At 36.5% G+C, this 19012-nt stretch overlaps 1 protein-coding gene across 1 annotated transcript; it reads right to left on the reverse strand.

The window, feature by feature from the left end:
- LOC110026490 (ABC transporter G family member 6-like) lies at positions 1–2805 on the reverse strand. The gene has a single exon (XM_020727442.1). The coding sequence runs from the start codon at positions 2371–2373 to the stop codon at positions 151–153; it is 2223 nt and encodes a 740-aa protein (XP_020583101.1). The 5' UTR covers positions 2374–2805; the 3' UTR covers positions 1–150.
- Between the last annotated feature and the right edge of the window lie 16207 nt (positions 2806–19012).

Below are 19012 nucleotides of genomic sequence, written 5' to 3' on the forward strand. Positions count from 1 at the left end.
TGAACAAATAGCTTCAAGAAAGCTGAAACATTTCTTTACATGAAATTTAAATTTCTCTTAAAAAAGCAAATTTTATTTAAACAAAAAAAAATGCGGATACCCGAAGAACAAACCACAAGCAGCAGAATATTCATCTTCTTCCACTTCTCCCTACCGACGCTTGTTCTTGCTCCCAAGAAGCAAGCAAAAGTAGAACAGGACTCTGAAAAAGAACCCCCACGCAACAGTGATCACCAAACAGCTCCATTTACTAAGATCAGTAACCGCTTGCTGCTTCAAAATGTATGTTCCAGTTGTGATACAAGTATGGCTTGTTATGTTTACTCCAAGCGATCCGCTCATGGCCTGCAAAACATTCACCTTTACCGCCGCCGGCAAGACTCCGAGCGGCGTGTTGTCGAACATCTGAATTCCCCTCACAAAGCACTTCGTCGGATCACCGAACTCATTCTGAAGAACAGCTTCGTAGGGGTATTTCACCAAAGAGAGATAGTGAAACCAAATCCAGTAGTCAGGGATGCGGTCTCGTGTTATGAAGAAGCCGCTGAAGAGTAAAAAGTAAGCTAAAATGGCGACAACGACAGTGTAGCCCAGCATGACATGCGAAACAATTCCTGAAAGAAAGGTGACAAAGCCGCTTCCAGCCCAGAAGGAAGCGAGGATGATAAGGCAGAAGAAGACGAACCCCTGTGCACCGCCAGCGAGCCCAACGGCGAAGAATGTAGTCGCAGCGAAGGCAAGGGAAAGGACAATTAGTGACGGAAAGCCAACAATGGCGTTTGAGAGAACGTAAGACGATCGCCGGTAAGCGTTATAAGCAGTCTCACGCATGAAGATATAGCGTTCTTGTAGAAAAACAGGGAGTGCATCAGCGCAAGTGTAGAACATGGTAGACATAGCTATAGCAAAGAAACCAAGACGCTCTTGAACGCCTTTTGGTGAACTGTCAAGCCGCCAAAAGATGGTGGCGAGAATGAATCCGGTAACAAGAACAGCCCCGAGTCGCATGAGAAAGAGCTCCGGCGTTCGACGAGAATTGGTTGCCGCGCGCTTAGTCAGGACTAACATTTCAATCCAAAACGGGTTAGCGAATGTAGAAACTGAAGCAGAGCCGAGCTTACCGCGTGAAATGCTGGCGCTAATGGCGTCTTTGAGGGACAACGCGTTGTAGTTTTTTTTGGCAGCGGCGGAAATAGGAGAAAGCTTCAAGCTTTGCCACGAACGGTTGAATTCAACGAGGGGTTTGGCTCCAACTCCATCGTTGGAGGATTCAAGTTCGCGGATGAGATCGAGTGCGAACTCAGTTCGGTTCTCTTTCTCCGGTATCGGTCGGCCGAACTCCGCCAAGTAAAGTGGGAGAGTTGCAGGGCTGCCAAAGAAGACAGTTTGGCCGCGTGAAAGGAAGAGCATGCGATCGAGAAGGCCTATGATTCTGTAAGAAGGTTGATGAATCGACATTACAACTATGCTTCCGCTCTGCGCTATGCGCTGCAATACCTTCACGACCATAAAAGCGCTGGTGGAATCAAGACCCGAAGTGGGCTCGTCGAGGAACAGAAGTATAGGATCATGGATGATATCGATGCCAATACTCACACGGCGACGCTCCCCACCCGACACCCCGCGGTGGCCTTCATCGCCTATAATGGTCTTCGCGGCGCGGCGGAGACCGAGCTGGTCGATAAGAGCTTGCACCCTGCTCTGTTTCTTGGACTTCGAAAGGGTACGAGGGAGGCGGAACTCGGCAGAGAACATGAGAGTTTCTTCTACGGTGAGCATCGGGTACAAAAGATCATCTTGCATAACATAAGCAGAGATCGTTCTCAGCAGCTTGGATTCCAGCGGCTCCCCGTTGAGTGTAATCGAGCCTTTCAAGCTTTCTTTAGCAATTCGATTCGCAAGTGCGTCGATGAGAGTTGATTTACCAGAGCCGCTCGCACCAAGAACGGCAAGAATCTCGCCGTCTTTCGCCTCGCCGGAAATCGAATCAAGCAAGGTTTTTTTGTGATTCGACGCGACGTCAGCCGAAACAGGGTCGGTTCTGTTCGGCCCGAGAGAGACCTTCTTGGAGCTTTTCACGCTGTATGTGAGTTCCGAGAAAGATAACACGAAGGGGATAGTTCGAGTCGGGCCGGGGTTGTTCGGGCTAATAATGTCGTCGAGCTCCACCACAAGATGGTCGCCGGAGCTGGCGGCGTCTCCTACCCGCTTCAGAAGGTGGCCGAGTGTCTGCGACTGGCGGCCTCCGGCGCCTCCTCCGCCGCCTACTCCGGTGTGATGAAGAAGAAGGCCATCACGGCCGATGCCTTCTGCTTCCTCCATGGGGGAGGATCTCCGGTCAAAAAAGTGCAGCGCGTCGACAAAACGAGACATTTATCTCTGTATATAACGAAGCAGGATGACTGCGCCGTTATTCACGCGGCTGGGTGGGAAGACGAAGCGGCGAAGGGTAAAGCTCGCCGGAGTACGAGGAAGAAAAAGGAGAAGTGGAAACCGGCAAGGAACCCGAGTTACTCTGATTCAAATGCGTGACAGTATTTATAAGTTTTACTTATAAAGCTATAAATATTTTTTTATTAGAAGGTGGCGAGTGGTGACCTACATTTTAGATTTATAGGAAACACGTGTGCGTGGAACGAATCCGGGCCGTTGATTTGGGGGAGAAGATTCATGGTCCGGTCATTAGAATTGGGTGGGGGGTGGTAAACTGTTTAATCTAAATCCTAACGTATTTCGGAACTTGTATTACAATTTAAACATTGGGGATTAATTGCGGGCGGGGTTTTAATTACTGAGAGGTTGGTTGTTCGGCGGTGTACCCACCGGGAAAGTATGAGAGGGGGGAGGGGAATGGGCTTGATTGTGGGTTATGCTAAGCTTGTTGAAATGGATTTGGATATATTTGCAAGTTTGGGGTGAGGATTTCTTTTCAGTTGTGGAAAATGTTGGGCAGATGTGTGATTTTAAAAGAGCTATTTGACATGTTTTGTGGTTATTTTATTGTATTGGATTATATTGTCTCTTTTTTTCTTTTTTTTTTTAACATTTAATTTAGATGGCATTTGATTTGTTCACCTAAGTTGCTCTCTTCCTTCTTTTTCATGTTTCTTGCTCTTCTTTGAGAGCATATTGGCATAAACTTTTTTTTTAATTAATTTTTTTGTTGTGAGATTTTATTATTTTCTATGGAATCCTAACTAGTCCTTTTGAGAGAACTTGGTGAGGATCATAATTGAAAGAGACAAGAGAGAGAGAGATAGATAGAGAGTAAGAAAACATGAAAATTGAACCCTCTTGAAAAGAGAGGAGAGAGACTGCCTTTATTCCTCTTGAGATTGTCTATTTAAATATATCTAATTAATACAATTAAGGGTGTTGAGAACCGTTATGATAACCGCCCCTAAATAGAATCAATGTGTTTAATTTGAGTGTTATTCTGTGTTATTCAAGTGTTGTTGATGTGTTATTATAACACAAGAATATTCCCATGACATAATAACACATGAATAACATACAATAACACCTGAATAATACGGGAAATATTCTCCTGTGTTACCGGGAATATTCATTGGACTCTGCACGTACTCTACGTGCGGAGTTCTGATGTAATATTTTTTTTCAAGTAGAGGGTCATCTCTGAAACTTTTCATCTATTTCGGGTTTAAAAATGCAGAATCTCATGCTTAGCATTGAATTGTCAGTCAAATCACTTACTCTAAAGATAAACCTCATATTCCTAGTCGTTCATTTTCTTTCAAATTCGTCCCAGTAGTTATGGTGTATACATTTATATAATCTAGTTCTTACATTTTTTTACCATTACACCCCCAATGAGTCACCATTATTAACTATTAATTAGTTGTTCTGCTAATAATAACTCGTGCAAGTCGATCATGCCAATCTAGAAGATGGAGCATTCAATCATTATTCAATCATTAAAGACCATGATCCAACAAATCAATTGTTTGTAAGAATGTTGAATTTTCAAGGATAATTCCTTCTCAAAATTTAAAAGTATACTTTAATTCTTCTTAGTTTCTTATGTCTTCAAATATAAGTTATAGGGTTAATTGTAGGCAATACATGAGTCATGAAAGCTTTGATAGATATATGATGACCACCTCAGCATCCACATCATCGACAAATGTATGAAAATAAAATCCTAACTCACGCCATCTGCCAACATCTCACTCCAATGTTACCAAAGTCCATTTCCTGAAATCATTAATTGCCCTTTACTGACACTAAATATTTGTCGCCCAAATTCGCTTAAACTATCCCTTTTTCAATATTTAATGTGCTCTTAAATCAATCTATCCCTTTTTCTAAAGAAAAAGGAACTAATTTGATGACCTCTACTGAAGGTAAAACAATGACCAAAGAGAAATAATTTAGCTCTCAATATCAAATTGAGATCCATATCATCAATCAAGTTGCTGACATGCATTTTGATTTTACATACAAAACTTTATAATTAATAAAGCATTTTTAAATACAACAAAACCAATATCGCTCAATTCTAAGTTTATAAGGCATTAACTCTATTTACAAGTATGAAATTATTATGTTGATTCTTTTTTATTGTTTGATGAAGTATTAACTTTTTTCGGTCAAAATGACTTGATTTGTCTTTTCATAAGCCTTTAAATAAGCCACATCTCTATGCTTACGTGAAATATTTCTCATGAAAAATATTGCTTTTTTTTATGATTATGATCTAACTCCAACAATTATAATCACCTGACTTTTGATGCCCGACAATGAACGAAGCAAAACATTATTGTTCTTTGCTATCTTTTAAAAGTTGGATAAAACATTGAACCCAAATAAGGAAATAATTAAAGTTCTAAGCAATAACACAAAGCAATAGTTTTTGAAATAACTGAATCATTCTGACGGGGAATCCCAATACCTAACAAGTAGAGGTAGTCATGTCGGGGCAACACAGAGTCATCATCCCAAGCCACTATGACTCTAAGTCAACTTGATCGTGAAGGTAGTTGACCCAACACTTCCAATAATCCTCAATCAATAGTTTGTGAATTGCATTGTCTGCGGGAACCTCAATAACTATAAGGTCAAATGAATGAAATTTCATTATATGACAATCGGGTGGAGCTCCAAGAGGTGAGACTTATTGTTGACCTCATTTTTTGGTCCTGTGTAGCTTCCAGAGTCACATAGAGCTTCTAGAAAGGTCTCAGTGCATTTGAACCCTAAGAAAAAAGTCACATGCCCCTTTTCCTGGCTTGGTGTGGTCACGCCAGGCCCGGGGCATGACCATGCCTAGGTATGGTCACGCCAGGCCCGGGGCATGACCATGCCTAGGTGTGGCCACGCCCCCGTCTGAGCATGGTCAAGCCACCCCACTTCTTTCATTTCTCTCTCGGCTACATCATTGATCCATGACCTTCATCCATGGATCTGCCTTGCAACCGGTCATTCAATCGAGCTACTTAGAACAACCAACAACCGTCCACGATTGTGGAAATCGTTAGCGTAATATGGGCCCTCCATTTCCCATTTAATTGACGGCTTAGGACAGCCGTCGCCGCCTATAAAAGGCAGTTGTTCGTGCCTCGTCCATAAGAGAGTAGAGTGCAATCCATAATGCAGTGCAAGATGCAGTGTGAAAGTGTCTTTCTCCTATTCTCTCTGACGAACATTCTCCTCCTCCGATCAGCTGCCTCCTTTGTAAGTCTTTTTACTCTATTTAAATATTATTAAGTTAAGTTTAAGTTCAAGTGTTTTAAGTTTGAGAGTAGGTTAGGTTAACTTAATAACCTTGGACTAGGCTTAGGTTTGCGTTCGAAGAAGCTTGACCCAAGCCCAACCAAATCCTAATCCCTAAAATGGTTTAGCCCAAACTCTAAACCTAATTTAAACCTAACCCAGGACTGACACAACCCAGACCTGACTCTAACCTAACTCAGGTCTAACCTCACCCAGGCCTAACCCAATCTAACCTAAACCCTAAATCTAACCAAGGTCCGACATAACCTATACCTGAATCAGCCTAACCTAAACACTAAACCTAACCCGGGTCTGACCTAACAATCAGTCCATTGTTTAAATACTTTTCTTTTCCACATCAATTAAAGCCAATAATAGACCTTGCAAACTTTCAACAATTGTTTGAAATATTCTTTCAGAAACACATTAATTTAGCACTGTTTTGCTCTATTGTGCTGGCAAGATTACTCTTTATGGTGTTGCAAGAATTATACTTCTTGTGCTATTAATATGAGTAATTGAATGATAAATCAAATGGTATTATAAATTTCCTTTTTTAAAATATAACAAATTCATTAAAATTAATATCAAATTAACTAAATTTGTTTGTTAAATAAAACATCTACAATTCATAAAACCTCTTATGCTAAGTTGTTTTTTTGCATTCATACAACTGATTATTTTTCAACAACAAAACCAAACAACATTTAATTATTATTTTTCTTTTTTTGCTTATATAGAAGCAGGATACAAAAAACATTTACCAAATTAACACTAATCCCCCTTGTAGTAGACATTGAAATAAGGCTAATGATCCTTTCAAGCTTAAAGTTAAAACAACAAAAAAACATCCAACACTACCCGCTCATCATTTTGTTCCATAAAATTCAACTCAAAGATGTGTTCTTTTCAGGAAATTATACATCTTCAACTCAAAGATGTATTTTTTTAAGCTCAATCAAAATCTGAAAACACAACAAAAAAGAGTTACTCGCAAACAACAAAGTTAAGTGGAAGAATAAAATACTCATTCACAACAACATCTCTATCAAAGCTGATTTCCTCCTTGACTCCACCTTTCTCTCCAAAGGCGGAGGCTTTCGTGCTGCAGAACCAGAATTAGAACCAATGCCAGACTGTTGTGAAGAAGACGTTTAGTGCACATCCTTAGGTTGGCTGCGAGGTTTTCTGTTAGCCTCCTTACCCCAAAACCTCACCGCCGACACCGACACCGTAGCCGATGGCGGCGGCGTGCTCCAACAATGATTCAATGTTATTACCACGACAATGCTGTCATAAGGTCAATCCGTAATAAGCTGGGGAAAAACTTGGGCCGCGGGGTTGAGCGCAAGACCGCGTTTAATAGAAATTCACAATAACTTTTTTGGGATAAGCAAGTCGAACACACAGAACAAATGAGAGGACTGCGTTTTCAAAATGCAACCGCAACTAAAAAAGTTGCCCCAAACATGACCTAAATTTCACTTGTTTAATTTAATAAAACAAATGGTGATTATTTGATCATAAATGAACACATAAAACATTAGAAGAACCGATGAGCACTTCATTCACTGGTCACTCACATCTTTAGTTCTTTCAATTGACAGAATAGTTCATAGCCGAACATATCATTTAGATCGAATTTGCTCATTGACAAACATCGATATCCGCTATCACTCATTTTACAACACTAATGTCTATCATTGCCATCAAGAAATGAAGACATCCATTGCCATAAAACTATCTATTCATCATCAATACTCTATACATTATCATAGTAAACAACTCGAATGTCCATGCCTTGAAATGTTGGCTTCTTCATATTCAAAATGAATAAAACCAAATATAACGAATTTTAGGGTGCTAATTGCCTATTTTATCCATTATATTAGTTGTAGTTTTGCATCATTATTTTGTCTTTATTTGGCGGCCTTTCCAATTGTACAATAGCACTCAGATATTTTGAATCTAAAGTGGTGACTGTTTTGAGCACGTGGACCCTCAAAAATTTTTATATTTATACCTTGCTCGCATTGTTCTTTCTTACAATTGCTCCGTTGCGCCGCCTACGTTTGGCTTATGGGGGCAATTAGATACATTTCACACAATTCTTACGTACTTTTATATATATATATATATATATATATATATATATATATATATATGTAAATGTATTGATTTTCATGTTTGTATTCGTAACATTTAAATTTTTAATTTTTTACTTATTTTTTTGAATCAAGCTTTGCCAACTGAAGTGGTCAGATCGAGTACGGCCGAAGAATCTTAATCGAGCCCACCAGAAAAAATAGTTGTATTCATTCTTCTTGAAATGATTGATTGGCTCACTCATGTGAGGATTGACACTTAGGAATTGATCTTTTCACCAAGTCATTAGGGATGGGTGTTCATTTTCTGACACGCACATCCTCATTTATTATTTTATTATATTTTAAATACCACATATTTTTTATATCTTAATATATTTCCACTGTCAACGTCAAAATTTTTACATATGTAATATTTTAATATCTCTATCACATTAAAATATATAGATTAAAATTTCATTCAACTTAGAAAAATATGTGTGCGCGCGCGCGTCGCTAGCCTTGGTCTGTTGGTGGTGATATCACTGTAAGTCCTCTCAGGTCAAGAGTTCAATTCTATTGTGACGTTGGGGCATGACGCGGTCTCTCATCGTGGGGCTAAAAAGCACACGGGAAATTGATATTTGGAACTCTGTCAAATATCAATTTCATTTATATATATATTAAAATTTAGGGTCCGTTTGGAGCAGCTTATAAGTGCGGACGGCATTTTGAAAACGCCGCCGTACCGTTTGGTTCGCGCGTTTCGCTAGCTTATCCAAAACTGCGTTTGGGTTTTTACACTAAACGCCGCCAATCCTGAAACGCAGAAGTTGCCCCTTAGTGTATTTCTAACGCACGGTTAAAAATAAAATAAACTCCTAAGAGATCAAGTGTTAAAAATTATTATTTATTTAGTTAAATATAAATCTTTCATATATTTGGAGCATTTACATACATACCAACCAATTCCTATGTATTTATATAACTAGCATTTAATTTTTGTATATATTTAAACCATCTAAATAGTTTCTATCAAATAAAAAATGTTACTATTTAACCTTTAAAAAAGTCAAATACACCGTTTTTATATATAAATAAGATAGCATATTATACACGTAAAAATTAAAATGTAGTTTTCAGATATATAATACATATTTACATGTATACCATACCGTTAAATCTTTTAACAATTAATGTGTTAAATTACAGCCCCGCCCATTAAAAACCCACTCTACCCGCGCCTATCGCTGCAACTTCCATGGAGAGTGTCGCTGAGAGTTCCCTTCCTCGTATGTATTCTATCTTTTAGGGTTTAAACGCACCCTTCATTTTTCACAGCAGACGCGGCATTGTTGCATCGCCGTTGGTCTTCGCTGTCGGAATCTGATGTCTCCAAAAACCCTCTCTCAGTCTCACTTTTATCTGCCACTCATCCTTTCTTTAGGTCTTCAGCTCTCTTTTGGTTAAGATCGGTCGCATTCGGATTATGCACCTCGGCGACCTGTCTGACCTCACTCAGCTGGCCGCCACGTTGGCCGCTTCGATCATGCGGTGTCGACGCTGCTGGTTTCCACGAGACCTTCGTCCTCCTCACGATCGAACGCATTTGGCTTCTCATCAATGCCTGGAAGTATTAGAGCTAGTGGTCTTTTACGGCCTGGTTTTCTCCTTCAAGTTGGAGCTCTGGTTTCCAGGCTAGACTTTGGAAGGGGACTGGAGGAACGTTGTTTTCACGGGTCAATGCTGCTGGTCTTTTGTAGGATCTTTACGGATCCGTCCCTGGTGGTCGCAGTTGACGCGTGTGGTAGGATTCATGCTTTTGTTATGAGGTTTTGGATCATGACCGCTGCGCTATCTATTACAGGATGACGATTTTCTCTGTTTGTTAGCTGCTAAATCGGTGAGAAATGATATTAGTTCCTTTTACTGAAGGTCTTTTAAAATAGCTGTTTTTTTTAGTTATGAAATTGATTAATTAGCTGCAGAATTTGTCATGTAATTGCATTGTGGCAAATTATTTTCATTTATTTATATTTTTGCATGAAAAAATTTGATAATTCTTTTGTACAAGTGTATTTGATTTTTTTTCTAGACAAATTACTGTCAGTCAATGGATCTAAATGGAATATTATTCATGTATTTGGGTAGAAAAGGTCATTGTTTTAATATTAATGAATGAAAATAGATTGAATACATGTAGATTCCAACAACAAATCTATAATGCAAACTTTATTCATCCATAATTTCTAAATATAAAAAATGATTAGCTCTTTTACTCCTTTGAACTCCCTGGGTAGGAAGTTTAGGTATTCCACTGTTGCAGATGGGAGAGAGGACATATTCATACTTAATTTGTATGTTCTGACTGGTTCTTCCATATGTTCTTTGTATAGAATTGGGTTTACATTAGGCATGTAACACTGAGGCCTTAAATTATACATTAGAACCCTTTGATTTTTATGTAAAACACCTAAATTTTATATAAAATTGCTTATGAAGAGTGATGGAATGCACACACCAAAATCAAGCGCCAAATGACTAAAGCAAAACCTTATATCCACAGGAGGCGAGAGATCTTTGGTGCTGTTTAATAGAATCGGGGATATTCGACTCATATATATCATTTTATACTTTTTCTCACAGAAAAATAATATCAAATGTCTACTATCAATTGTAGCGAAATGTTTTTAGCTGACGAGGAGCCATAAAATATTGCTGGCATCAATGATGTAATACTTTAAACCATAAAGGGAGTCACGTGGAAATTGAGTACAATCAAAAATATTCCTAGCCTAAGGAGAAATTTGATTTCTACAGGACAATTTGTTCCAAAGGATGTCATGTCATTTTCAATGCTGATATCTAGAAGGTGACTGAATGAACCATGGAGAGTACTTAAATAAATGAGTTTGATACACTCCCCACCACCACAAGTACATGAACCGTGGGAATTATAACTCGCTCAAATACAAAGACTATTAATTAACATCAAATTTTAGGCCAATTGGGTGAGAAGGGCTTAAGGGCCTTCTTTCTCAAGAGAAATTCTTTGACTTAAAATGTAATCTAGCTTTTGTGAAATCTACATTTTCAGGAACCAGAGAAGAGTCAGTTCCTCAAAAATTGGAAATGAATATAAAACTAATAAGTTGGAGTTGGTTAACACAGATGTCTAAAGACTAACCTTGATTCCATCTCTAGGCGGCTAAATGTATTATATCACATTTGTAGATGATTGCATCAGAAAGGTATGTGTTTAGTTTTTCAAAAATAAATTTTATGTGTTTATTCACTTTGTAAGATGGAAAAGTATAGTTAAAAATGAGATTTAGCTAAAATTTAAATGTCTACGATGATAGAGCGAGTTAATTTTGTTAAAAGATGAGTGATACTAGAAAATAATTAAAATTAGTCTCAACCCACGTTCCTGTTATAAAAGTCAGTTAATTGCAAAGAATTTCAAAGCTTAGTAATTGTTATTCTCTTTTTTATATTATTTGTTACCGAAGAAGATGAACTTGAATGTTATAAAATAGCATTATAAATTAAAGATTCATTTAAATGGGAGTTAGCATTGAAACAATAGAGATTTTCTGTGGAACTTGAATATTAACTTAGATATCCAAAAGAAGGTTTCACTAAATAATGGATGTACAAAATTAAAGTAGAGCAGAATACAATAAAAGATATAAAAGTGGGTTGGTAGATTTTCTAATAGCTGCAACGTATTAACATCACTAGTTTTTTCTCTTTTGTGGTTAAACTAATAAATATATGGTTAGTACTAAGTATTACAGCTGCTGAAGACTTGCACTTAAACCAGATGGATGTTAAGATTGATTCTCTCCATAATGATCTAAAGAAAGACATGTATTGATTCTCTCCATAATGATCTAAAGGAAGACATGTACATGATTCAACCTGAATGTTTCATTGTACAAGAACAATAAAATTTAATTTGCATGCTCAAAAAACTTACATGATTTGAAGCATATATTCCAGGCCAATGGTATAGAAGTTTGACAGATTTATGCATAAGATTGACTTTCATAGATGTAATGTAGATCATTATTGCTCGGTAAAAGGTTCTGAACTATTGTATCATATTGCTTTAATATGATGATAATATGTTAATTCTAGTGGTCAAATTCAAAAGAATTAACAATCTTAAAAGATAAATTTCAAATGAAAGGACTTGGGAGAAATCAAAAAGATTATTAGAATATGAGCAAATTGAGTAAAATTATAGCTACTTTGAATCTATTACAATCCTAATGCATTGTAAAGTGTTGGATACGATGAAACTAAAAATGGGAGAGCATGTCATTTATAAGTCACTCTAAGCTTATAAAAGAAAAAATTAGCGGAGATAGATGAAAATAAGTATTATATGGCTAAGTCCCTTGCATATTTGTAGTTGGCTTTTTAATGTATGCAATGATCTACACAAGACCAGATATTGCATATGCAGTAAGAGCTGTTTACCAGTGTATATTAGTATAGGAAAGGAACACTTGGAGGCCATAAATTGGATCCTATGCTACTTAGAAGGTACAATTTATTATGCATTAAAATTCAAAAGAGCTAACTTTAAATTACATATATGTTGATGTGGATCTAGGAGAAGACCTAGCATATGAAGGAGTATTATTGGGCACATCTACTTTTCAAGTTTACTGTCATTAGCAATTTTAGAAAATATTTGTATTATCAACAAAGAAGCTAGATATATAATTTTCATCAAAGCTACTAAAGAGATAATTTGCTTAAAATCATTTTGAAAGAATTAAAATGATTGCAAGATGACTCTTGATTTTTTAATAGTAAAAATGATATTTAGTTGATAAAGAATGTTGATTTTCACTACTGGACAATATATATATAACTTAAGCACCACTACACGCCCAAATTGCTTGAAGCTAATGACATGTGGCTCGTCAAAATTAGGAGTAAAAATCGCGCTTATATGCTCACAAAAGTGATACTTGCTGAAAAATTAAGGCTTTGCAAAGTCTTTGGTAATCCTCATGAATGGTAATATGGGGCTACCGCACTAATAGTTGTTCAAACACTAACTACTAAATAAGTGCAGTAAAAATTATATCTCCACTAACTACCTAATAATTTATATGAAGATATTTTTTTACCTAAATCCTAAGTGCTTCTATCACTCTCTATTCAATTCCCATAAATTTGTTATTTATTGTATTCCATTTGACATTAACATTATGATATCTATTGTTATCTACTGAATAAATTATGTTTGTTACATATCATCTCCAAGCATTGTATAATGAAATGATTTTATTGTGTTGAAGCATGACAAAATTAGAAAAGTAAAGTGGAAAAAGTGAGGCGAGAAAGAGGCTTAAGCTTTCATCCATAGTCGAAAGAAACTCTTACATTTAAAAGAGAAGAGTGAAATATGCTTCCTATAAAAAAATGATAATAGCAACAGCAGCAATGTATTATTCTCCATGTTCAACCCTCTCCTCTAGAGCATATGGTTGCATTCCTTCACTCATTGACATAGAAAAGGTAATATCTCTATCCTTATTCTTATATCAAAATGAAATCTTTAATATACTCATCTTTTAAAATTCAGTAGAATATTCAATCTTTATGTGACCATGAACATAGTTGAATACTATCATACCATGTATACTTGTGTATTTATGTGTTTGTGACATTTGGTGTGTGATACGACCGAAATGCTATGAAGCACCGGCGATACACGTAAATATATGTGCCTGCCTGGTAGTATACAAAACTAAAACAGCATATCGATCTTACGAGGAACGGTCAAAATCTTTTAATGTTGGAAAAAGTTATAGTCTATCGATTATGAGTCGAGCCTAAAAGCTCGAAATCTGGTGATTTTAAAGTTTATAATCCTAATTTTTACAAAAAGTAAATCCTATACCTAGTTTTGAGCAAAACAAGTGAAAAAAAACCTCCCTTAATTGGTCTTATGCAAACCAGATTAATCTAAGTGACTCTAATGAAGTTGACAATCAGGAACAATAGTTTTCCTTAGCCCCTCACTGTGGTAGTATACAAAACTAAGACCGCGTATTGATCCCATAAGGAACGAGCAAAATCTTTTAAGTTGGAAAAAGTTATAGTCTATCGATTATGAGTCGAGCCTAAAAGCTTGAAATTTGGTGATTTTAAAGTTTATAATCCTAATTTTTACAAAAAGTAAATCCTATACCTAGTTTTGAGTTAAACAAGTGAAAGAAAGCCTCCCTGAATTGGTCCTATGCAAATCAGATTAATCTAAGTGACTCTAATGAAGTTGACAATCAGGAACAATAGTTTTCCTTAGCCCCTCATTGTGGTCATAAGAAAATTGAGATTTTTTATTACATTTAATCCCCTAACCATGCAAAAATCCTAGTATTTGCAAATTATCCTACACAACCACACAATCCTAATAACAATATTTCTATTCTCTTAGAGTCGTATGGGATAACCTAATTGTTTTCTAGCCTACTCCCCTAGTACTTGGTCACAACCCATTTTAACTTCATAAGTGATCATTTTAGGGGTAACTTAAATTTAAAAGATTAAATTATCAACTTATAATCACATCAACATACAATCACATAACAAAGATTTCACCAACTTGCATAAAATATAATTCAAAGGAGGAGAAAAGTGTACGTCCTATTCATTTCGGATGAAAAGAACACAAATTCTATTGCACAATTCAAAGTGATAAAGTTAGAACGTTCTCATCAAGATTCTTCACAAAATTTTACAAAGTCACAACACAATATCTGAATTTTCTCCCAATCTGAGTACAAAAATATATACTCTTACCCATGTTTTCTCTCTGGAGAACTCTGACAATCTCACACTTTCTCAAGATTTCTCCAAAGAAGTTTGTTGTCTGCCGCAAGTGTTCTCTGACAACTCCCTTCAACTTTTTACTTCTTCCTCTCGGCGTCACTCAAAGGGTTGAGAGTTGCACTACTGTGGAGGAGCGAGGTCCCAAATAATTCAAAATTACTCCTTTTGTAGCCACAAATCCCCACACATACCGAGAATTATCGTAACTCCTTAAGTCGGTTCACCTGGCTTTGTAGTGCCTCCCTATGGCGTTAGAGACTTAGTCTCTCTATGTTTATATCGCTTCTGGATTCCGTAGGTGGCGCCTTGGCACCAGAGGAAACGACGCTAAGGAGTCCTAAAGATGGCGCCTTGTGTTCAGTTAGGGCATGGGGGAGAGGCGTAGTCACACAATTTTTGGTGTGGGTGCGCCAGTTCTAAGGCACCAAATGTCACTTAGCTCATTTATAACTTTTAAGACTTGTAACCTGTAAATAACATATAAAACACTTATAAAAGCATAAATTGAGTACAAATTGTGGAAATAATGTGGGAAAATATAGAAAAATGGATCATAAAGTTCATGAACATCAGTGTGTTTACTCTTTGCTTTTATTTGTTTTTGCTCAAATTTTCATCTCTATCATAGCAAAGCCGTAAATTCAATCGAATTCCCATCTAAAGGTTTCTATTGTAAGTAAACCTATATTATGACCCTTTAGTACACCTTAATAACTTCGACCAAGGCTTCCCTTGCTCCTAAGTTTTATAATTGTAGCATTTACATTTTTGTCACTTCTAATTATATTGATTAATGCTTGTTTCTTTTTTATGAATTGGTAATATGTTCAAGATTTTATATTTGTTTGAAATTATTATGGCGGTTTATGAACTCGTCCACGTTTTTTGCCCTTGTAATATTTTAATATAACAATATCACGTAGGGGTTCAAATAATGTTCACGGGTTGGGTTTGAGTACGACCTAAAATTGACCAAACACAAAACAACTCGACCCGAACCCGACCCGAATATTAAACGGGTTAGAAAGTATAACCCGAACCCGAACCGCCTTCAACACGTCAACACGAACCAAGCCCGTTTAACATAAGTCATAATAATAACTATTTGCGCAGATTTTGTTTCGATTTTGGTTAGGCATGCTGATTTTGAGTTTGCAAGTCAATTTAAGGTCTATTTCGGTTTGGTAGGTTAATTCTTTCGACACTAAATCGACCCAAACAATTAAGCAGGTTGAGATTCCTAACCTGAACTTGTCCCAAAAATTATTCGAGTCAACCGAAAACCAGATTTTTTAAATCAAATTCTGGTTAAGTTGGCATGTCGGATCAACTTTTGGCACCCCTAAGTATCAGTTTTGAGATTACTTTATCCAATACCTCAATCATGGGATGTGTCTCTCAATCTCTATATGTGATTCAATTAAATATATTTTTCCAAATTTTTGCCAATTTCAGGTGTAGCAGTCTACTTTAATTCTTCCTGTGCAGCTGCAAGGCAAACATCATTTATTTTAATGCTAACATATATATGGGATGTTTAGTTTAAGTTATGATTACGGCAAAAGCGCAAATAGCTTTATTTTTTAGGATGGTCAAAATCACAAAATATTTATTTTTTTAAGTATTGCACAAAAAAAAATATATAAGGCAAAAATATTATAGTGCCTAAACTATATAAGAAAAAAATTACTAAATTTTTTTACTTATGCTGAATCCAAATATGTCATGTGGATCACACCCAATGTATAGAAAATTGGATGGACGAGGGAACAGAGAGAGAGAGAGTGCACAGTAACAAATTAGTTTTGATGGAGCAAATTCAATAGTCTTTTATTGGATAAATGACCCCCTATTTATAGGTTTCAGGGATATCTATTTTTTTTTTATTATTTTAGGAAACACCAAAGGGAATTTTATTAATACCAAAATAAAGATACAACGTCCGGTTGGAGGTGCCTGCTACACCTAAAATACAACACTCATAAGTGAAAACCTATGGAACCGCAAATGATAGGGACAACACACACATAAAGTAAAAGAGTAAACCGCACATACGAGAGAAAATAAAAGAGACACAATAACAATGCAACGACATAAGAGATTAAGCCGAATAAAAAGAACATCCATAAGTCCAAGCTATACACAACAAAATAATCATCACCAAGCTCCCAGGACAACGAGCAAAAACAAAGAGAACCTAACCCGAAAAGTTCAACTAGAAAACAAGCAGAAAATCAACTTGCACACAATATAAAAGGACCATCCTACACAACACTTAATCAAAATGGTTAGCTAAGCATCAGAGAGAAAGGGAACAACAAATGAACCAAGGAAGCATAAATTTGTTTTAATAACTTATCAGCAAAATAGAAAGTTATTTTGGACATAACATAAGGAGGGGGCAATCATGAATAAGGTATATAGCAATGACTTTACCATTGTGGACATTAAATAAAGTGGAGCATACCCCATAAAAACATTAAGATATACCATCGACCAATTGATAGAGATAATATGCTCTGAAATTTGATAGCCCAACATAAGCTAAATCACCACATAGTCATACGGGTTTAAAAAAGTACCACAAATAAGTAATACCTGAAAGATGCCACTCAAACTTATAATTGTAGAAAAACACACTAACTATTTGCATCTGATTAGTACAATACATCTTACTGTTATGAAAATCAAAGCTAAAATATTGGGTGTCAGTGATCAGAGACCCCATCACATTAATTAAGCAGAGTCTTGAAAAGGTGAACAAGTCAAATCTTCCATCATGGTTGAACAAACCAAGATTCCACTAAGGAGAACGACCAACAACATAGCATGCGTAAAAGAGAGTTAATGAATTATGACTTAGGGAAGCCCATTTTTTTCCATAATGATGAGACATTTTAATGGTTTGTGAATTGTCGGCGCTAGAAAGAGATTCGTTTGTGGTGGAGTTGCCCGTAAGAAGCTGTTGGTCACCGAAATTGACATCTCGTTCCCGGTTCGGAAGCACGTTTAATTTGCATATATATATGTATAATTTTAGAAAAATATGAAAAAATATGAAATCAAACTAACCCCATAATTTTCACAGTTTAAATGAAAGGGCGCTCTACCTCAAATCATGTATCTATTCCAAGGGATAATCACAAGACTTGAGGGTGAGGCTCGATCAAATAAACTAAGGAAACATATGACATCCGTTTGGTCTGTGAAACCGTTTTATTTGTCGACAAGTTCTCCTATTTAATACAAAGAATTAAATAGGGTTTATTTTAGGCTGGGTTCGGAAAAACTTCTTATAAGGGCAAGCCCCTATAATTAATTACATCTTAAATGAACGAAGTCACTTAAGAAAACTCTCGATAAAAATCAGGGAATATTATCTTCAAAGAGGTCAAAAGGATATAACTTTACAACGAAATCGGACGAAGATGTGTGAAAGGGGAAAAACTCGAATCTGGAACATTGTTGAGGAATCCAAATGAAGAGAAACTAGGGGAGACCACAGATCCTGAGGAGAACTTCAGTGACTTCTCAGTCTATCCTATGGTTTGACTTCAGTTTTAAGAAATTATTCAAGTGTTTCATCCTGTCAATTTTATTTAATTAGGACTTATATTTGCGTGACACATTCACACAAGTCGCCTGGAAGATATGAGGGTTTACGTCGTATCGGACGACAATATCGGAACCTAAAACATTAAAGAGAGTTAGAACTCATATTCTGCAACATGATTGTTCAAAATCCTAAAGATAAGGTGAGGATTTATGTCGCGCTAAGCAGACTACCTCAAAATCTTATGGCTCGTTGTTTTAATTTCTAGGGAAGGAATAATTTTGCTGGGGAAGACATGTTCTGCTGTTGAAGGTGACCGTGCTGCCCACTGTGCTAGCTTCAAGCTCCTTGTCGTGACGAGTTTAAGTTTTCTAGGGTGTCCAGTTATGGTGTCAAATCAAACGACCCTATGGTTGTAGTCCTCTAAACGTCCTATATAAAAAGAAAACATGCTTAAAACTATATAATATAAAATGTGCAATGCAGAACAAACAGTAGAATGTATGTGGAACAGTAACAGGTAGAAATAGAAACAGTATAACATACTATACAGGAAGAACAGTAGCAAGTAGAAACATGAATAATATAACATGCTATATAATACAGTAGCAGATAGGAACATAAATGGTATAACATGTTGTACAGGAAAAACAGTAATAAGTAGAAACAGAAAAATAAAGCACTGTAAAGTGTAAAGCAAACTTGTATGCCCATGTATGCCCATGAGATCCACCTACTGTTTCTTAAGTATAGCGACCCTAAATGCATCTCAAAAGCGAAGTCT

The sequence above is a fragment of the Phalaenopsis equestris genome, unplaced genomic scaffold, assembly GCF_001263595.1.
Source record: "Phalaenopsis equestris unplaced genomic scaffold, ASM126359v1 Scaffold000372, whole genome shotgun sequence".
Lineage (NCBI taxonomy): Eukaryota > Viridiplantae > Streptophyta > Magnoliopsida > Asparagales > Orchidaceae > Phalaenopsis > Phalaenopsis equestris.

What these genes read in the sequence shown, in the direction of transcription:
- LOC110026490 (XM_020727442.1), bottom strand. Translation starts at nt 2,373, where the DNA reads ATGTCTCGTTTTGTCGACGCGCTGCACTTTTTTGACCGGAGATCCTCC.